This window comes from Macaca mulatta, chromosome 8 (genome assembly GCF_049350105.2).
Source record: "Macaca mulatta isolate MMU2019108-1 chromosome 8, T2T-MMU8v2.0, whole genome shotgun sequence".
NCBI lineage: Eukaryota > Metazoa > Chordata > Mammalia > Primates > Cercopithecidae > Macaca > Macaca mulatta.
In genome coordinates, this window is record NC_133413.1 from 144,852,815 (window position 1) to 144,874,887 (window position 22,073).

General features: G+C 50.2%; 1 protein-coding gene across 4 annotated transcripts in view; it reads right to left on the reverse strand.

Moving 5' to 3' along the window:
• Window positions 1–6,006: 6,006 nt before the first annotated feature.
• ZFAT (zinc finger and AT-hook domain containing) overlaps window positions 6,007–22,073 on the reverse strand; it is a 236,029-nt gene continuing 219,962 nt past the window's right edge. For all 4 annotated transcript variants that reach the window (XM_077942881.1, XM_015146035.3, XM_077942882.1 and 1 more), the window contains one exon: window positions 6,007–6,940. In XM_077942881.1, coding sequence (XP_077799007.1) covers window positions 6,701–6,940 — 240 coding nt within the window. In that variant the 3' untranslated portion in view covers window positions 6,007–6,700. The remainder of the gene's footprint in view (window positions 6,941–22,073) is intronic.

A 22,073-nucleotide genomic window follows, 5' to 3' on the forward strand; every position in this document is an offset into this window, starting at 1 on the left:
TTAATGGACCTGACCTGAACACGAAAGGCGGAGTGTGTACCTTGGTCCTCTTCGTCTTTCTGTCTGGCCTGCAGCGAGTGGGATCACCCTCTGCACACTTAAGGCGCCTGACAGTTCCTAGGGCTTCGGTCAAAAAAAATCTCCCAGTTACACTGCACTCAACCTGTAGATTTTGGCTATGTGAAAATACCTCCAGGAGACATGTTACATTCTAGAGATGCAGCAAACATTGTGTTACCTAGGGAGCCGAGCAGTGTGGACTGGGGATGCCGCATGAGGGGAGCAGGTGCTCCAGCCCTCCATGTGATCAGCCCCTGTTTGAGAAATGGCTCTGTTACCAGGAGTGGGATGCTGGTGGCTGCTCCAGGTCAGGCGTGCATCCTCTGCCAGTGTGATTATGTGTGTGTCTCATACAGTCTTCCCCTCTACTGGTAGCTCAGTATCAACCTCCCACTTTAGAGACTTATAGAGGAAGGCCAGGGACAGATAAGGGGAAGAACAGAGGGAACAAATAGCTTTAGGTTTCTAGATACTCTAAGAAAATCTTTGCTTACCACAAATAAACAAGGCACTTTGGGACAGGTTTTAAAGTTCTGGTGGGCCAAGTGGACTTCTGGCCCGACAGGGTCCAAGGCTTAGGGTCCCTTCCCTCTGCAGGCTGCCAGAGCTCCCAGCACTGCAGACACGTGGTGCCTGAATCACACTGAAGGGAGGACTGAGTGGGCTCAGGATGTGAAAGTGACTGCTACTGCTTCTCACGGATGGCTGCACCTGCTCCAAGTGACCCCGCCCCCAGTGGGAGGGGCTTGTCCTTGTAATGGGGGTGGATTTGCAATGACCCCTTCCCAGGTGTCTCTCCGAAAGGTCTGGGCAGTGAGTCAGCAACAGCCAGGAAGGAGGGTGCTCTCAGAGGGTGGAGCACCAGGAACAAGCCTTCCCGGGACTGCGGCAGGAATCTCAGACCCTTGAAGACACACGCCTCACTAATGGGGCCAAGCAGGAGTGTCTCAGAGAGTCACTTGCCCTGTGCCATCAGGGGAACCCCTTGCCCTCTTGGAGCCTCAGTTTGCTCACCTGTGAAACGAAGCAGCATGACTGTCTCCCTCAGTCCCGCCGGCCCTGGCCTTCTGGCCTTGCTTCGCAGTCTCTGCTCTGCATTCACGTCGCTCTCTGACCGTCGCTCCTCATCACTGCAATGCAGAAGCCCCTTCCACGCCCCCCCAGCCTCTGGGGCTCCTGCCAGGGAACTCAGCCTCCAGGTTGTTCTGCCACTCATGCATCCAACATGATTGCTATAGAATACAAATGATGGCAATACTCACAAGGACTGTAAGAATTAACCCTCCTTGGATGCCTGCACAGGCCAGAAAACTGGCATGCATCATCTTATCAAAGCCTCACAGCAATTTGATGAGGAAAGTGCTACTGTGACCCCCATTTTAGAAATGGAAAAACTGAGGCTCAGAGAGAACATGCGATGTTCCCAGCTCTTAAGGGGTGAACTGATGACTCCAACCTGGGATTCTGACCTCAGACACGGCCACGATTCAGTCGCTCACAACATATCCACACTTTTTTTTTTCTTTTTTTTTTTTTTTGAGACGGAGTCTCGCTCTGTCGCCCAGGCTGTAGTACAGTGGTGTGATCTCAGCTCACTGCAACCTCCGCCTCCCGGGATTCTCCTGCTTCAGCCTCCTGAGTAGCTGGGATTACAGGTGTGCCACCAGCACCCCTGGCTAATTTTTGCATTTTTAGTAGCGACAAGGCTTCACCATGTTGGTCAGGCTGGTCTCGAACTCCTGCCCTTGTGATCTGCCCGCCTTGGCCTCCCAAAGTGCTGGGATTATCCACACTTCTTCTTTACAGAGTGCCAGCTGATAGGCTTCTAGATACGCCTGGCCTGGGTGGACTCTATTAATTATTACAGTCAATAATGCTGTGATCTACACAGGACAGAAGCTGGGTGAGCACCCTTCCCCCAGGCCCTGCAGAATCTGTCTCTTGAGGCCAACTGCCCTCGAGGCACCTGCATGTGACCTAAGTGTTCACTGCAGGCAGTTCTGTCACTTGCACCTCCTTTATCAGTTTCACCTGGCCCATGACAATCCCCTGGGGTCAGGGCTGCTGTCTGCGGTATCTCTCTATGACCCATAGGTGTGATTCTGGATGCTCAGGAAAGAGGTGCAGAATGGAGGAGGTGAGGCAGCTGGGGCCCCTCTCCAGTCTGGTTCCCCCGTGGCCTCTGGCCTGACACAGCCTCCTTCTGTCTACACAGACCTTTCTTCTCCCTTTTGTCTGCTTTGTGATAGTTAATAAACCAAACCATCACTGCCTTCTTAGCCTGCAGGAAGTATAACAACTGTTATCTACCACAAACCACCGAAGCCTTAAATTGCAGCAGGAATGGTGACAGTGATAGATTAGAATTTTTAAAATCAAACCCAAACATGTCCCCGTCATGGCTAAGAGAAGGGCTGAGCTGCCTTGAAAATAATGTACTTGGAATATTTTGTGATGCATGGCAAATTAAGTCTCCCCCCTAGCACTTTTCCCCTTTCCTCCAACAGAGTATTAGTCTAGTTAATTGATTGCCAAAGATTTCCCACTATGACCTAAAACTATTCCCACTGTGGGGAGACTGATGGAATCCTGGATTTCATCCAAGGGCAGGATGGACAGTTCATTTTGAACTTTAAAAGGGGTGGAGTGGGGAGATGGATTTGGAATCAAATGGTCTTTTTTTCTCCAGCCTTGAAAGATGGAACTGAAGAACAAGGGGAAAATCATCAGTGACAAGAGTTAATGAATTTTAAATACTTATTACAAGAAAAATTAATTTGTCAAATTAGCCCCCTAGATACAGGTTATACAATGAGTCACTGTCTCCTCAAAGATGTGAAACTCAGAGCAACTAACGCATCTCAAACTTGCTGTTGCACAGCCAGGTTGCAAGGTCATGTTCATGTTTGAGCGCTATTAAGTGGAGCCTCTCCTCCACCCCAGAGACTGTGCTGAGCACATCACAAACATCTTCCCAGTAATTCTAACACTACGGTTATTTGATAAACTTCTACATCTATGCACTGGGTGAGAACACCCACCCTTCCCAATGCTGTCCTGAGAAGCAAATACCCAATGAACAGAAAGTCCTTTGCAAGTCCCTGATGTACAAGGAGCATCCGTGCCTTGCAGCAATTGTTATCTTATCACCCCCACTGCTAATGGGGGAGAGGTGGTGCAGCCTGCCCAAACTGACACACCTGCTGAGAGTGAGGTTGGGCCAGGTCTGTCTTGCCTGGGCTTCAGCTCTTTCATTCAAAAACTGCCCTCCCCTTCCCTCAGTAGATGTGAGCCTGTAGCCCTGTCCACATGACAGAGGCAAAGCCCATCCACGTGCGAGGTGGGTGACATCTGTGAAGGTGCGTCTGTGGGAAGTGCCAGGGCTCTTCCAGGGCGAGGCCAGCTGAATGCTGCCTTGGCTTCCTCCCCAGCCCAAGCATTACAGAGCACTCTGGGCTGGTCCCCATCTCGTGCCTCCACCCTGTCTCTGACCTTGGGCCAGCCCTCAGTCTCTTGTCCTTGCAATGACTTCTGCTCACACTTGGCCACATGGCCCTGGGCTTCAGCTCCCTGTAGTCAATCTGGCACTTCGCCTCTGTCCTCCATGTCCTGGTCCTGCACTGCCTTCCTGGTGTCAGGGCTGACAGACAAACAGGACAGCGCAGGGAGGGTAAAAAGTACCTGGGGGAACAAGAACTTCATACCTGCGTTCAAGTCCCACACGCATCCCTTTCTAGCCTCAAGTGCCCCCCAAAACAGGTTACTTACTGAGCCACTGTCTTCTCAGCTGTAAAAGCAAGAGAAGAGTTGGCAGAAGGCACGTTGGTTATGAGTGCAGATATTGCTTGAGCTCAATTCCTGGTTCTGCCACTTCCTGTGTGACCTCGAGCAAGTTACTAAACCTCCCTGTGCTAACAGTTCCCATCAATAAAATTCTAACAACAGCACCAAACTCCCTGGGTCGCTGTGATGCGAACACCCATAATCCCAACACAGAAGCGCCAGTGTTGTCTTAGGAAGACACAGGTGGACAGAAGTCCGAATAGGAAGATGCCCGTGAAAGGGCCTCGTATGGTATCTGGCACACAGTAGGTACTTAACACATATTCTAAAACAGAGAGGTAGACAATTCAGCCTTTTAGCACAAGCTTTCACCTTGCCTGACACAAAAAAATACCTGGGGTCAAAAAGCACCCGAGAACAACAGCCAAGGGGGTTGGGAGCAGTGAGAAGCTCCATCTCTCAGTCACATGCATGGACCACTGGCTTTGAAAGCTTCCCCTCTGAGCCCAGCATCAGCTCCCCAGGAAAGAACCGCGGAGAACCAGGCCTGCTGCCTGCCCCACCCACACACCCACCAGGCCTGGTCAGCCAGGACCACTGGCAATGTCTCATCTCAGCTTTCTGCATTTCCTCGTAATCCAAGGAGGTGGGAAGGGAAGGTAAATACACAGGGTCTGCGTGTCCAGGCAGGGCAGGCTCCGCACTCAGGCTGCTCAGAGCACGGAGCACACCCTGGGAGTCCTCCCAGGTCACCTTCATGGCCCCCCTCTCCCGCTACCTTATGCCCTTGAGGGAGGAGTCTGAGGGATACTCAGGTGTAAGACCCCCATGCCAGGGATACAAGCAATCTGTGATATTTCCAGAGTGTGGGCCAGGACACTTCTAACAGCTTCAGAGGCTTCACTCATTTAATCCTCTTAATCATCAGGAGTCAGCAATTATCCTCAGACCCATTTCAGAGATGGGTAAACTAAGGCTGAGAGGTCTGGTGGCATGGCAAGGTCACGTGGATAAGTGACAGAGCAGGGTTGGAGCCCAGGTCCTCTGCCTGCGAGCTGGGTACTCACCCATCTCACCACAGACCACGCCGATGCATGGGCAAGATGTCCCATTCTGGAGAACCACCCTGACCTCCTCGCCCTTCCCCTCCTCTATCCAATGCCACTGCCTGCCCCACAGCGTACAGGGTAAAATCCACATCCACCATTTCGCATCCCTGCTCTTCTAGGATCTGGCTTCTGCTGATCTTTCCGCCCTTCCCTTTAGAGTTGCCCCCAGACAAACACAAATGCTCATGGCTTAAGTTCATCTCGGACACTGCCCGCCCCAGGGGGCGCTGTGACTCTTCTTTGGAATTCCTTTCTCGCTCCCTCCCACCCCAATCTCTGGAGGTACAAAGCCCATCTAGGTTCCCAGGCCCTATCACAGGTCACCTCCACCGTGAAGCTTTCCCTAACTCATCCCAAGCCAGCAGCGTTCTCCCTCTTTCTTGCTTAAGGCAAGGAGTCACTGTCCTACTTGAATCAGAGCAGCAACTTTTAAGCTTCCCCCAGGAGGTGCCCTCAGGCCCTGCTGGGGTGAGGTGAGAGGGCTGGTAACAGGGAGAGCCAAATAAACTCTGCCCTCTTCAACAGGGCGGCTACTCTTTTATTTGCTTCTGAACTTGCATCGGATTTCATTGCAAGAAAGGGTTCTCGGAGGAAGCAAACCTTGACGTCAGGGTGTGAGAAATGTCAAGACACCCCAGGGCTGGGCTGGGTATAGCAGGACTCAAGTCAATGCCCCCACAATGCTGTGCACAGAGCAGGAGTTCCAAATGTATGGCATCTATGTTGAGCACCCAGACTAGAAACCTTGGTCACACAGTCCTGTGTTATGACGCCTTTGATGGTCAGTGCATTGCTCCTCCCAAATACACAGTGGAGAAGAGGGCACTGCCACTTCTCGGCTGGCAGCAAATCAAATGCTGCTTGCCAGGAAATGGAAGGTGAGATCATTAACCTCAAAAAGTTTCCAAAGCAAACCTTGATGCAGAGGAAAGAGCCTCATCGTCTGCATTTTAAGGGCCTGGGTTTGGATGGGGTCCTTCTGGGTCGGCCCCAAATTCAAGATTTCAACTTGGGAAGGGGAAATGTAAGCCATTCCGCCTGAGGAACCAAAGCATTAGACAGGAACTGTTTTTATTCCATCCACCTCACCTCCTTAGAATGAGAGGCGAACAGTGAAATAGTGCATTTATCTTAAAAGCGAAATAATTCCAGGATGGTAGGGCGAGACCCTGTGATGGGGTGAATTTACCTCACTTGATAACAAGGGCACTCGATACTCAGGGAAGTGGGACTTTGTCGACAAAGCCAGGACAATCCCACTACGCCCACCCCACTCAGCAGTGATTAAAAACCCGTAAGGTCACTTTCTACGCGATGGCTGTCTCCCTCTCACCAGGCTGCAGAGCGGCTGCAGATAAACATTTGGCACCTAGATGGGGGTCAAGGAGCTGGGGCTGTGATTCAGGGAAGATGCTGAGGGGCACTGGGAGCCTCTGTTTGAATCCTGAGCAAGGGGTGAAGGCGTGGGGGCATGTGTAGGGGAGCTGACGCTGAAGTCTTTCAGGAAGCAGATGGTAAGGGTCAGGGGGTGTGTGTCTATGCTGGGGACAGGGTTCTGTGGTGTTGCTGGTGATGCTGACTGCCTTGCCCACCCCAAGTTGGACTAGGAGAGTCCCATCAGGCTGCCGGGCAGGGAGGGCAAAGGAGAGCACCATTCTGTGGGTCGGGCAGGAAGGGCGGCCTCCCCACCCTGGGTGCCTGCAGAGCCTGGCAGCCCCACCCTGTGGCCATCCGATGCCACATGTCCTCTAGAGTTCCTGGGCCGGCTGCTCCACAGCCTGCTCCTCCACAGGCTGCATGGCCTCCTGCACGTAGACGATGAACTCCGAGGCCTCCCCGCCCTGCGTGTAGACAGTCACCGTCTCAATGCCCTCCACGTCGTCGGAGGACACCACCAGGTGGTGCTGCTCGGCAAGCTCCACGGATGCTTGCTGGACCGTCTCCTGGATCATGACCGTGTGGTTGGAGCTGGGCTCCTCCTCGGTGACCTGTGGGAGAAGGGCAAGAGAAAGGTCACACAGCGCCTACTTCCCGGTCCAGCGTAACAACAAAGTCACAAGTACAGCTTAGGAGCAACCAGTGCACTGTGGGAGCACGTCCATTCTCCACCGATCCTCTCTACAAGGCTGTGCGTGCTCTCATGCCCATTTTACAGACGATCAGAATGAGGTTCAGCAGTGTAGGGCAACATGGTCAGGTCCCCAGCTGTGGCAAATGGTGGAACCCAAGTTCAAATCCAGAGTCCAAGGTTGTTTCCTGATGCCAAGCTGCTTCCCGGGGCTTCCAGGAGGTGTGGGGCTACCTAGAGAATGAGGGCTGGAAGGCCTTGTGGGGGTTATTTACTGCAAGTGTCAGGGGTAGCGGTTGGGGGGTGCTCCTAGAAATTTATAGCCGGTCCATCTGGCAGTGATAAAGGCATGAGGTCCATCCTGGGCCATGTTTCCACACTCAGGGAGCTTGCCTCTGTGTGAAGATCTGTTTCACACTAGGAAGCAGCAAAGGCCCGGCAGGCCTGATTTTCCCCAGGTGTCCTTCATCCAGCAACACTAATGCCTTAACTATTTGGGGGAAGGCCTGCTGGTAGAAACTCACTGCCACAGGGCTGGACAGGAGTCTTCTGGGTATCAGTCAGGGGACGGGACCTCATGGATTCTATGGCCAGGCCTTTCTCTGAAGCTCCAAGCTGCCAGATTCCAGGCAAGATCCAAATGCCAGCTGGTGCTAATACCCCACATCCCTCATGCTGCCAGCCCTGGGCTGTTTTTAAATAACAACTGTCTTTGACCTTGAGATGAGAAACAAAAGACACAGAATTGAGATCTTAGAGCTGCAAAAATGAGTGAAGGATTAGAAAACAGACACAAGAGGAAAGCAAAGGGGCCTGGAGTTACTTAGCTGGAGGATAAGAGAGCCTTCGGACTTACAGAGGGGTGTCAGGGACACCCGTTCATTTCCAGGTGAGTCTGAATGCCAAGGCGGAGAGAGCACGTGCTCTGTGCTGCGCTGACGGGGCTTCGCACATCAGTTCCACCATTTTTAAGCTATGAGGCCTGGGCAAGACACTTTTGCCCACAACCTTCAGTCTACTCATCTGTAAAACAGGGACTAAAATGTGTTCTCCAGAGGATTCCTGGGAGAATGGAAGGAGATTCTGTATGCAAAGTGGGTGCTCAATAACAGCACCGACCTTTCAATTCCTTCATTCATTCGCTCATTCAACCACTTTTTTTTTTTTTTTTTTTTTTTTTAGAGACAAGGTCTGACTCTGTTGCCCAGGCTGGAGTACAGTGGTGCGATCTCAGCTCACTGCATCCTCCGCCTCCTGGGCTCAAGCCATCCTCCTGCCTCAGCCTCCCAAGTAGCTAGTACTATAGGCATATGCCATCACACCTAATAAATTTTTGTATTTTTGATAGAAAAAGGGTTTCTCCATATTGCGCAGGCTGGTCTTGAACTCCTGAGCTCAAGTGATCCACCCGCCTTGGCCTCCTAAAGTGCTGGGATTACAGGCATGAGCCACTGCGCCCGGCCTCGACCACACTTTCTTAAATACCTGCTGCTGCCTGGAAGAGCAGTATTCTAGCATGTCAATCACTCATTCTTTCACCTACAGAACCTCTGTCATCTTACCAGCTACCAGTAGACTGCAAGCTCCACAAGGGCAGGACCATGTCTGCCTGGTCACAACTGTTTCCGCAGAGCCAAGCTGATTGCCTGGCGCACAGCATATGCTCAGTATTCACTGACTGATGATCCACTAGGTGTCAGATGCCACGCTGGGCACTAGAAAACCACAGTCCTCTGAGGAAGCCGAGTCTCACGGTGCAGGCACAGGGCACAGTGAATGACTGTGCTGTAGAGTAGCTGGGCTCCTGCAGGGCAGCCTGTGCCAGTGTTGGGGTGCCAGGGGAGGCATAGGGATGGGCTCCAGGCAGATCGGGGAGCAATGACTCCCAGGAGGTGTAGGGAGCAGCAAGTGTGCTCGGGCAGCCTCCATGAGGTCCCACTCACGACGCGTCCGGGCCCTTTCCTGGCCTGCGATTGGCATTGGGTGGCCTCCCGCTCCCCGCCTCTTCTGACTCCGTGCTCTCTCTGGGGAGGGCCCAACTGGCTTGGAGGGTCTCATCCTAACCCTGTGATTATTCCTGTCTCCGCGAGTGAGAAGGGCTGTGTCAACAGGTGGGTCATGTTTCATTCAGAGAGAAAAATGGAAAAGGTTCCTCCAGGCTGGGCTCCGGAGGTTCCAACATGATGGATTGGAAGGAACTTTTGATTTGGACGGATAGAATTCACCCGGAGCTGGAGAGCTATTCTGAGTGGAAACTATCAATACATTTAGACTGATTTGTGTTTTTAGAGTGAACTGAGATCTGTTTTTTCATCTTTTCCCATTTGTTTCCATTTCATTTAACTGGGAAAATATACCATGAACCAGGATTTTAGAAGTAAATATTAATTTATTTCACTTTGCAAGAGAGAACCTGACAGAAGACTGGGAAAGGGGAGGCAGCATGCAGTAATCTTTTCTCCTCTTACCTGTCAGTAAATGCCGCACAAAGGAAAGGGTGAGGGGATGGGAATGGTTTACACCCAGGGCCCCAGGGCCTCACACGTGCAAGCAAGCCCTCCACACTCCGGGAACAGACCACATACAACACAGGGAGACAAACCATCCATGAGCTTTAACACAGGCTCTGGGCCGTGGCACCATTCTGTGGACAGAGTGACTGCCACCGAAGCTAACCCTAAAGGGGACAGTGACTCCTTCACTGACGGAAATTTTCCACTGGCTAACAACTCTCACCCTTTAAAAACACCAACACCACAATGCCCGAGTATGGACAGTGGCTGAAGTCACTGCCAAGGACAAGGAGAACCATGCCAGGGCCAGGCCTTTTAGGAGGACAGGCTGCAGCCTCCTGTCCCCTGGCAGCACAGGGGACACACTCCAAGTTCTTAGGACCAACCGGAAGGAAACAGGAGGTCCCTCGCTGGCCTGGAAATGGCTACTGCCCATAGACACCGCAGGAGGCCAGCGTGCCTGACCTGAAGGTAAACGATGTGTTAATAACTCTGCAGCAGCAGCACCTGGGACCACTTCTTGGAAGGTGGCATTGGCCACAGAGGGTCTGTGGTGGGAAAGGACATCACAGGCAAGAGAAGAGAGTGAGCAAAGAAAAGGTGTGTTCCTGACAGCCCTGCCAAGGCCACCAACCACCTCCCAGTCACCAAACCCACTGGGCAGAGTCCCGTTTTCACCCTTCCAGAGCCCTCTCTACCATCCGGCATGAGATGCTCTCTTCGCTGCTTTCACCACTCTCCTCCCCAGCACTGGGCTCTGCTCCGCGCCCTCTCCCAGACTGCAGGGTCACTCACTGCCCTTCTCCTTCTGCCCATCACAAAGCCTGGAGGATTCCTGGGTCTCCCACCTTGACTTCTTCTCTGACCCCCCAGGCACTTTCACTCCCGGCTGAGCCAGACTCCAGCCACCACTCCTGAGCTCCAGATCATACCTCTGTCTGCAAGCGGGAGGCATTCAGGGATGTCTGTCAAACAATGCAAGAACAGGGCTGCGCAAAAGACACAGGAGAGAAGGCATTTGGGGGAGAAGCAGCAGGTGAGGCCTGAAACGAAGTTCACGGGTGGATCTTGAAAAGCCTTGGTCATGAGCTGAGAGATTGAGCCTTTATTTTACAAAGGAATGCACTAAAGGTTTTCAAAGAAGGGCCCTGCGTCATCCAATCTGTGACATTTATGAATCAAAACTTGCCTAATGTGAGAAGACTTTCTGAGAAGTATGCCTCTCTCATTATCCCTCTAAATATTTACATTTATTTGCCCGTAGTATCTTTTCTAAGTATTAAATCTATTTAAAGATAACCTTTCTCCATTTATTTTGTTTTGGTTTTTCAATTTTCAGCATCCAGGGTTTGTCCAACAGAATCCCCTCGAAATTCACCCACTGCTAATTATCAGAGTACAAAAAAGTTTCCCAACATCATCCTTTGGGCTTAATTCACCAGAAAAAGCGATGGAGGCAATGGTAATGCGTATTTCACAAGTCCTGCAAAGAGCAGGCTTCCCGGTGTGCACAAATGTGACAGGGAGGCACGCTGTTGCCCTATCGTGTTACTGAACGTCCAAGACACGCAGGGTTCCTGAAGGTTCCCTGCAGCCTGCTGGTGGGCCTCCTTTACACTCTCCCCAGTGTTCACGAGTGGCTCTGCTGGCCCTGCAGACGCTGCCCACACAGATGTCCATGTCACAAAAAGCTAAGGTGTAGAGAGGATGAAGGAGGGAGAGGATGAAGGAGGGAGAGGATGAAGGAGGGAGAGGATGAAGGAGGGAGAGGATGAAGGAGCTTCTTTACAGAAGGGGTTCATAAGGCTTTCTGCAGAGTGCACCCCTTTGTGCATTTCGTGGTACACGATCACATTCTGTTTGCTTTCAGGCAGTGTTTACAAATCACGCGCCTCCTTCCTGGCTCCCATGGCACCCAATATCCACCCAGCCACGTGCAGTTTACTGAACATTCTCCCACGCCTTGTCCCGATTCTTCACACACAATGTCTTGTGCCTTGGGCATTTGTGTTCCCACTTTATAAATGGGGGCGCTGAAGCTCCTCCTGGCCTGGTGACTTCTGTAAGGTCAAACAGCCAGAAAGAGTAGCAAAAGCTGGAACTTAGTCTGGGTGGTTCAGAGACCTCCTTCAGCTGGTGTAGTGTGACAGCGACTATTAGGATCCCATGTTATGAGTTGATATGATTAAATTATCACTCTTTACTCCTCCTGATTAGTCTCAGGCTGGCTGTAGAACTCTCAACAACTCTCTTTGTTCAAAATAATCACTCTAGTAGCTTAATCTATTAGCACAGGCTTAAAATTGTTCTTTGCCACAGAAATAATACGGCGTTCACAGGGTCATTATCCTGAGATGAGTACTCCATTTCCCCCAAATGCTGTATCTAACACATCTATCAGATAAATTAGCAGCAGCATAGATAGCTTGATAGAAACCCTTAACCCCTGGGATGTGCAGATGATTCACTGAATCGGGCACTGTGTTCTGCTGTTCTGCTGTCTCCAGCGTTCTGGAGTCTGGACAAGATCACTGTCAGGACCGGCACTTTGCTGGGCTCTCTTCATGCTGAAGGGCAGCTTCCCCTTGAGACCCCACGTCTTCCTTGGCTTTAACCCATCACTATCCATTCATCCAGCAAACGTCGATGGATACTCCGCTGTGTGCCATGTAGCGGGCATGGCTCTGGCTGCCTCATTATCTTGCTTTTTTTCTACTCCCCTGCCTGTTCTGCCTTCTCCTTCTCCTCCAGCTCCTCTCCTCACTTCCTTTGTAAAACCCATTCCTCTCAGGTTAAGCTTTCTTCCCCCAACATTTAAGAAAATCCCAGAAGTTCCTCTAGCTCAGGAAACCCTCCTTAAGGAAGGTGGGTCCTGCATTGCTCCCACAGTGCTCCAAGGGTGCCCTGAGGAGCCCGTGCACAATGGCTTTTACAATCTATCTCTGCACAGATCTCCCCAGAAGCAAGTACAGCGCTGGTTCCTCCGTAGCCAGCCCAGTGCCACGCTCTTGGTAGGCACATAGTGGGTGATGGTGATTTAGGTTGGTGCAAACTGCCTGCCCTTGGTTCAAACTCTGTCTGGCAGGAGCCCCCCGGATGATGTGAAAGTAGGGAAGACGGTGCACTGTCTATGGAGGAGAGTCCCTTTCGGCTCCAAAAGTCCCAAAGGTCTAATCACCTTATTCTACAGAAGGGAAGTCAAGGCTCAGAGAAAATAAACTGCCCAGGGCCTCATTGTTGGAAATAGAGCACAGATTTTTTGACTTCTGGTCTGCAAAATTCCCCAGCCTGCACGAGGCAACTTCACAACAAGCCACAAAGCACTTTGGTTCCTGGAAGAACACAGCCAGAATGTCCAGCATGGCACCTGGGCAAAGAAGAACGCCAAGTAGATTTTCCCTGGAATAATAATATTATTTATAATAGTCGTAATGATTATTATTATTTTGAGACAAGGTCTCACCCTGTCACCCAGGCTGGAGTAAAGTGATGCAATCACAGCTCATTGCAGCCTCAAACTCCTGGACTTAAGAGTTCCTCCCGCCTCAGCTTCCAGAGCAGCTGGGAACATCCCTGGATGAATGAAGAAAGCAGTAAACACACAATGCTGATGACGATGGAGACATTATCATCTGGACAGACCTAGGGCTCGGAGATTACAATCTGGAATAATAAGAAGTGCTTGTTGTGGATCAGGTGCTGTGTGAAGAGTTTACGTGTATTAGGTACTTAGTCTTCACAGCACCCTAAGAAGTCTTAGTGTCTCAGCTTTAGAGGAGGGGAGACACAGGGGAGGATGACAAGCTGCCCTGGGGGGCTCTGGGGAGGGTCCTGGGGAGTTACATAGTTGCTTCCCCCCTGCTCCCCCAGGCCTCTGAGCCTGATGGTTGCAGCAGCCAGGCCACTGTGCACAGCTCTGGGCGTGGCCAAGCAGGAGGCTGCAGTGTCAGAGTCCACGCAATCTTCTTGATTCTCCCACTGGCCTCCTGCATTTGACCCTAGCACAGTCTTTTTTCATACCTCTCTTTCCTCTCTGATGAGAAGGCACTGATGGACTCCTCTGTCAAAGTACCCTCTGCCTGGGAAAGATGTTCTCAAAAACGCCTGGAGGCTGGCTGAAGCAGGAAGGACAACCCCTCCTCACCTGACACTGATGGGGAGGTGTCTTGCCGAACAGGAAGATTGTGGGGAAGGCAGCGGCCCATGCGGACACTTGACCTTAGTGTATAACCTGGCCGAGAGCCTCTGAAACCCAATCCCCTAACATAGGTCCTTCTGTGTCAGAGGCTGCACCAACACCCCTCCCCAGGACATTGAAACAGCCCCAGGACACATTCAAGGACATCAAAATATGACAAAGACTCATTAAGAGGAGAGAGAGCTGAATCTCATGGCTGAATCCCACAGAGGCGGCAACGAGAAAGGGAAAATGTTCTTATAGCTGGGTATTTAAAGTAACAATTTTTAAAACTGCTGGTAGAAAATGATAAACAACACAAATTGGCATCACAGCTTTTAAAACACAGTGCGGAGAACCTCCTGGGGCGTGAGTTCCCCACGTGCCTGTGCAGAGGGGCTCGGGCCGCCTGCCTGTTCAGTCATGACAGGGTATTGGAATTTCCAGGGTTCTATCAGACCACGCAAAACCTACCTAATTATTTGAACTTAGCTCCCAACACACAAATAAGTGAAGAATAAAGAAATTTAAAATAAAACCCCTGATGGCCCTAAAATGAAAAACCACAATGACAGTGGGATGGCATCAGTTACCCTCTTACTGGGTTTGTATACCTTTGAAACAAAGCTGCCGCCAGTGCAGCTGCCTTTAGATGCTGCCCACATTCCCAGTGCCCTCCCACAAGCCTGTGCCCTCCGTCAGGCACTGGGAGGAAGATGAACTGCCTTCACTTCGGGAATTCCAGCTGGGGGTCTCTTTAGGACAGGAATCATCCTTTAAGTTTTTCAGGGGAAAGAAACTCCACCGTCATCTCTGCCACCATCGCCACCACCACCATGAGGTTGTTTCGCTTCAGGCATCCTTCATGTTTCAAATCCATTTTTAAATAAATTGAATCAGGTCCCTATTTATTAAATCATGTCTTGGAGAACAGCCCTCTCGCAGATGTCATTAATGTCCTTGAAGGGGAAGGCACCTGGGGCTGTGGCTCAGGAAATGAACAGATAAGCCACAATTTCTTCTCCTCTTGTTGGCACTCCTATTGTTCTCAGGATCAGTTCTCAGAACCTGCTGGGAGGCAGCCCCAGATCCAGATCCGGCCTTCCGGGCTTCAGGGGAGGCAGACAGAACACAGAAAGCCACCAGGAGAACACAGCCACTGTCAAGATCATCACCACAGAGAATGCAGTGAGCACCATGATGAGCAGGACTTGATGAGATCAGGCATGGGAGAGGCAGTGATGCAAAGACAGGAGCCAGTCGAAGGCAAGATGCAGGCAGTGTGCACAGGGGTGAGGGGCGTGTGTGAGGGTTTGCTATGTACACATGCATGCCTGTGTGCAGGAACATGGGCGTGCCTGTGTATATATGTGTGTTCATGTATGTATCGGTGTGTGCAGGTGTGTGTCCATGTGTGCATATGTACATGTGCATGTATATGGGTCTGTATGTGTCCATATATTTGCACTTGTCTACGTGGATATCCATGCGTATGTGGAGGTTTATGGTTGTGTGTGTACATGAATATTGCACACATACGTGGATGTGATATGTGTGTGTACATGCACGTGGGTATGGGCATGGCTTTGTGTCTGTTGCTACAATGGGGTATCTCCATCTTTAAATCTCAACAAAGGCCTAATAGGTAGAAGAAATCTCTCCTCGCTCACACTTCCTTTCCTTCTTTCTCTTCTGTGGCCTGTGACACTACTTGCCCCCTAGTTTACAGTCACTTCTCCTAATGACCTGAACAGGTCGGCCCCTCCCAGTTTACAGAGTGTTTGTGGATCCCATACCTCCTGTAATTCTCATGGAGCCCCGAGGAAGGCAGGGTAGAGGGGATTCCCATCACATCCCTTTGAGAAGAAGGGGTGGCTCAGAGAGTTGATGTGAGCCCTCAGCTAGTAACAGGTGATTCTGGAATTTGAAACCAAGTCAAAAACCTCCAAAGCCCACAGCCTTCTCTATAATATTCACGGCTTCCTGTAACCTTCAAAACAAAGTGCAAGTTCCCCTGTTGGACAGGCAAGGCCCTCCCTGCCTGACTCCCTCCCCCACACTCAATTTTGGTTACTGAACACACATGCTCTCTCGCCTCTGAACTTCCAACTGTGCTGGTCCACCATCTTTTCCCAAAGATCCCTTCTTGCCCTTGAGAACTCAGGTCCACGCCCTCTCCTCCAGGAGGCTCCGCCAGTGCCCCCTTACAACGCTGTGCTGACTCTTGTTATACACCAGCAGCACTGGATCCCAGCTAGCACTTTATGCCGCTCTGAGGAGGCGCGACCTGTGTCGTGCTCTCCCTCGCCTTCCCGGCACAATGGTGACAGTGAATGCTGCTTCTCCAATGAATCACTGGGATAAAGAGTGCAGAGTGGGGGTCTCGCTCAAATGACCACCAGATGAGGCACAGCTGAAGAGGAGGGAAGACGCCCCACCCGGACCTGACCTCCGTATTGAGCAATCACAGGAATAAGAGTTAGTTAGAGAGCGAATGCCGAAAACCCCAAGCAGGGCAGCTCAGGCACTGCGCTTCCAGTTCCAGGGGGACGTCTAAAGAAGAGTGGAGGTCTGACTTCGGGAGGCCCCTCACGGCCCAGACGCTGCTCAGCGGGGCCTTCGTACAGGTAAACAGCGCCCCCATGCTGAGCATTCGGTGGCCCTTTCTTTGCTAATGAAGTTGGCAGATGGGCAGGTTGGTTTTCTGGGGCCAGAAGTGACTGGGAAAGCAGAAGATGGATAGAAAACAAGGCTAACATGGGGAACAGGTGTGAAAGGCCAGTGCTTGTGCTGAGCTGCTAGACTGGAAAGCTGTCACTTTTCTTGGGTGGAGTTACGAACGTGCAGTTACATAACATCAGCACCTGATTTGCAAGATGAATCGAGGTGGCCTCTGTGTTTAGACACCATTAAGAGGTGGGCCATTTGTTGAATAAGCCATCTCTGAAAGCCACCCACTCTCTGCTTTGCAGTGTCACATCTCTCATGTGCTCAATTCCCGTATATACTTCAGACAACTTCTGGGCTCTCTCTTCTGTCTGTCCACTGAGAATTTAGCGTGTGTCAGATGCTCTGGTGGAGGCTGGAAACAGAACCATGAGGCCAGACACAGTCCCTGCCCCCAACAGGCTGCAGTCCAGGAGAGAAAAGGACAGGGGGCTTGTCCTGGGTTGCCAGGCTCGGGGGAAGGTGGGGTGGGAAGCAGCCGGTGGCCAGGAATGGTTTCCTGAAGATGATGGTCCTGGTCTAGAACACTGTGGGATTCCTGAAGAATGGGAGGAGGTATAAAGAGATGGGGAAAAGCACCAGGCAGAGGAAAGGGTGTAGCAACAGCCCAAGGGCTGGACAGATGCAATGAAATTCAGTATAGCCACAGCACAGAACAAGATGCAGTGAAATTCAGTATAGCCAGAGCACAGAACAAGATGCAGTGAAATTCAGTATAGCCAGAGCACAGAACAAGATGCAGTGAAATTCAGTATAGCCAGAGCACAGAACAAGATGCAGTGAAATTCAGTATAGCCAGAGCACAGAACAAGATGCAGTGAAATTCAGTATAGCCAGAGCACAGAACAAGATGCAGTGAAAATCAGTATAGCCAGAGCACAGAACAAGTGGCAGGGCGAGGGTGTATGGAGGGGAACAGATGAAACAAAGAGGAAAGAAAAAAGACTAGAGAGACCATCAGGACCCAGATCATGCAGGATCTTACAGGAATTTTAGCTTTACTCTGAAATTAATTGGAGCCTCTCTATTAGACAGCAGAGACCTGATGAGACCCCCACGCTCACTCCCCTGAGGTGTAGGGGGGGGCTATGCGGAAGAGGAAACAGAAAGCCTGGAGGTAGGGAGAACAGGGACAGCCCGGTATCCTGTGAAGAGGACGGGCCAGAACATGGCAAGAGGGTGTAGTGATGGGGACCGGCAGAGGAGCCTCTATAGTCTATCTGAGCTGTGCCCATCCTCCTCAACCCATTCTAGGAGGCTCTTAGGCCCAGTGCTCCCCTGGCCTGCCCTCTTCCAAAGTGCAGTGACTGCCACCCTGGCCCAGCCCAACCCTCACAGCTCAGTCTGCTGCTTGCTCAGCCTCTGCAGCCTCCAGCCCTCCCTTGCTCCCCTCCTGGGCCATTTTCTTCACTTGCCCCACAGTGCAGCTCCCTCCTCAGCGTCCTCCCTGCTCCCTGGCTGCTCCCTCTCCATCTCTGCCGCATCTGTCTCCGCTTTCGGACCTCTAAGTGGCACAGGGCCCCAGAGTTCAGCCCCAGCAGGCTCTTCTCTCTCCACATCCCTTCCTTCCATCATCTCAGCCAGGCTCATGGCTTCAAATACCGACTTCAGGCTGACAACTCCCAAATGTATGTCTAGACCAAACCCTTCCCCTGAAATTCAAATGTGCATAGCATATTTCCTACTACACATATCCACGTGGGTGTCAAATAGTCATTTCTAAGTTAACGAAGCCAAAATGGAACTAGTCACTTTCTGCCAACCCAACCTGCTCCTCCCTCCTCTGTCCTCTTCTTGGTAGAAGGCACCACCATCCACCCTCTTCTCAAACCAAAAGGCTTAGGCATCAGCCCAGACTCTGCTCTCACACACACTCCACGTCCAGAGCATTGCGGGACCAGTCGGCTCCACCATGAAATGCAGGCCAGAGTGCTCCAGTCCTCGCCTCCCCACAGGGCTAGCCCGGCCAGGCCATGCTGTTTCTCAATCTAGGTCTGAAACCACAAGAGCCCTTAAGCAACTTCTTAGTTATGTGGATCAGCACAAAAGTCTGTGCCTCAGTTTACCACCTAATGTCACAAACACAGATGGGAGACACAGAATCTGAGAGTAGACATGTGAAAGAGATGCAGGGGTTTGAGGTGGCACCAAGATCAAGGTGAGTGAATGGTGAGCACGGCCACTGTAAAGGCAGCTTAGAGTACACCGAAAAGAGGGACAAAGTCCCATCCCAATCTCTTCCAACTGCCATCGGCTTCAGACCTCCCCTGGAGCCCATGCCTGGGCTCAACCATGAAGAGGACTAAAGACTCATCAGTCAATATTCCAAGAAGGCTGACCAGTTCTAGAAAAAAAAAAATGGCTGGGGTACTTGGAGATATCTGACCTAGAAAACAGAAGATGCAGGGCCCAAAAGATGCCCTGTGCCTTCAAATACACAAGGGGCCATCACATGAGGGGCCATCAGATGTACTGCTGGTTCTGGCAGGGGCCAGGGCTGACAGAGAGGCTACAGAAAACAGTGGGCTGCTGTCTGGAATGGACATAACCAACTCCCCATTGCTAAAGTTACGCAAATAGCTGCTCCAAGACCATCATGCTGGATTCTTCCTCAGGATGGACACTGGAATTAACAGGAGAGTCTGCCCTTTACCCCTTCCTGGTAAAGTCCATAAAGCAGGAATTCCCACCCTTTCAGATGTCTGAGAGGCACGTCCTGCCTCCCCGCCGCCCTCTCACATACCTCGCTCAGAGGGCCTGGAGAAGAAACGCAAGCCGGTGGCTTGGCCTCCTGTCTGCCCTGCTGTCCTCCCCCTGCCTAGAGCTCTCCTCCTCCACCATGCCTGAAGCCAGTGCACCTCAGCGGCAGAACCCTCCATCCCCTGTAGAGATCTTCTTGAAAGCTGCAGGTGTGGGTAACAATGTGTCAGGATATCCCTCACAACCAATAATTGTTCTGTTCTACCATGACTTCCAAATTTTTCCCCCAAACAGTCACAAGGGTAAAAATAAACAATAGCAACAACCTTATTTATGATGCTCTGAACCTAGAACCTAACTGTTTCCTGTATAAACACAGAGTAGAGTCTGTGTGCTGCGTTCTTCTAGAAACACAACTGCTGTTTCCAGCGGGGGAAGACTGCACTTCATTTTCTTTAGGAAAGTCCTGCAGCATCAGCAATGCTGCTCACATGAGCGGCCTCACCCTCAAGTCACAACGTGCTCTCAGCCTGTGCCTGTGGCTGGTGCACCCAGAGTGGACACTATGCTTAGGAGAAGGCACCTGACCACATCGTAAGGTTTATTATTATTATTATTATTATTATTATTATTATTATATTATACTTTAAGTTCTAGGATACATGTGCACAACATGCAGGTATGTTACATATGTATACATGTGCCATGTTGGTGTGCTGCACCCATTAACTCGTCATTTACATTAGGTATATCTCCTAATGTTATTCCTCCCCAACGTCCCCTCCCCACAATAGGACCCAGTGTGTGATGTTCCCCTTCCTGTGTCCAAGTGATCTCACTGTTCAGTTCCCACCTATGAGTGAGAACATGCGGTATGTGGTTTGCTGTTCTTGTGACAGTTTGCTGAGAATGATGGTTTCCAGCTGCATCCATGTCCCTACAAAGGACACGAACTCATCCTTTTTTATGGCTGCAGAGTATTCCATGGTGTATATGTGCCACATTTTCTTAATCCAGTCTGTCACTGATGGGCATTTGGGTTGGTTCCAAGTCTTTGCTATTGTGAATAGTGCCGCAATAAACATACGTGTGCATGTGTCTTTATAGCAGCATGACTTATAATCCTTTGGGTATATCCCCAGTAATGGGATGGCTGGGTAAAATGGTATTTCTAGTTCTAGATCCTTGAGGAATCACCACACTGTTTTCCACAATGGTTGAACTAGTTTACAGTCCCACCAACAGTGTAAAAGTATTCCTATTTCTCCACATCCTCTCCAGCACCTGTTGTTTCCTGATTTTTTTTTTTTTATTATTATACTTTGAGTTCTAGGGTACATGTGCATAACGTGCAGGTTTGTTACATATGTATACTTCTGCCATGTTGGTGTGCTGCACCCATCAACTCGTCAGCACCCATCAACTCGTCATTTACATCAGGTATAACTCCCAATACAATCCCTCCCCTCTCCCCCCTCCCCATGATAGGCCCCAGTGTGTGATGTTCCCCTTCCCGAGTCCAAGTGATCTCATTGTTCAGTTCCCACCTATGAGTGAGAACATGCGGTGTTTGGTTTTCTGTTCTTGTGATAGTTTGCTAAGAATGATGGTTTCCAGCTGCATCCATGTCCCTACAAAGGACACAAACTCATCCTTTTTTATGGCTGCAGAGTATTCCATGGTGTATATGTGCCACATTTTCTTAACCCAGTCTGTCACTGATGGAAACCTGGGTTGATTCCAAGTATTTGCTATTGTGAATAGTGCTGCAATAAACATATGTGTGCATGTGTCTTTATAGCAGCATGATTTATAATCCTTTGGGTATATACCCAGTAATGGGATGGCTGGGTCATATGGTACATCTAGTTCTAGATCCTTGAGGAATCGCCATACTGTTTTCCATAATGGTTGAACTAGTTTACAATCCCACCAACAGTGTAAAAGTGTTCCTATTTCTCCACATCCTCTCCAGCACCTGTTGTTTCCTGACTTTTTAATGATCGCCATTCTAACTGGTGTGAGATGGTATCTCATTGTGGTTTTGATTTGCATTTCTCTGATGGCCAGTGATGATGAGCATTTTTTCATGTGTCTGTTGGCTGTATGAATGTTTTCTTTTGAGAAGTGTCTGTTCATATCCTTTGCCCACTTTTTGATGGGGTTGTTTGTTTTTTCTTGTAAATTTGATTGAGTTCTTTATAGGTTCTGGATATTAGCTCTTTGTCAGAAGAGTAGATTGCAAAAATGTTCTCCCATTCTGTAGGTTGCCTGTTCACTCTGATGGTAGTTTCTTTTGCTGTGCAGAAGCCCTTTAGTTGAATTAGATCCCATTTGTCAATTTTGGCTTCTGTTGCCATTGCTTTTGGTGTTTTAGACATGAAGTCCTTGCCCATGCCTATGTCCTGAATGGTATTACTGAAGTTTTCTTCTAGGGATTTTATGGTTTTAGGTCTAACATTTAAGTCTCTAATCCCAGCACCATTTATTAAATAGGGAATCCTTTCCCCATTTCTTGTTTCTCTCAGGTTTGTCAAAGATCAGATGGCTGTAGATGTGTGGTATTATTTCTGAGGACTCTATTCTGTTCCATTGGTCTATATCTCTGTTTTGGTACCAGTACCATGCTGTTTTGGTTACTGTAGCCTTGTAGTATAGTTTGAAGTCAGGTAGCGTGATGCCTCCAGCTTTGTTCTTTTGACTTAGGATTGTCTTGGAGATGCGGGCTCTTTTTTGGTTCCATATGAACTTTAAAGCAGTTTTTTCCAATTCTGTGAAGAAACTCATTGGTAGCTTGATGGGGATGGCATTGAATCTACAAATTACCTTGGGCAGTATGGCCATTTTCACGATATTGATTCTTCCTATCCATGAGCATGGTATGTTCTTCCATTTGTTTGTGTCCTCTTTTATTTCACTGAGCAGTGGTTTGTAGT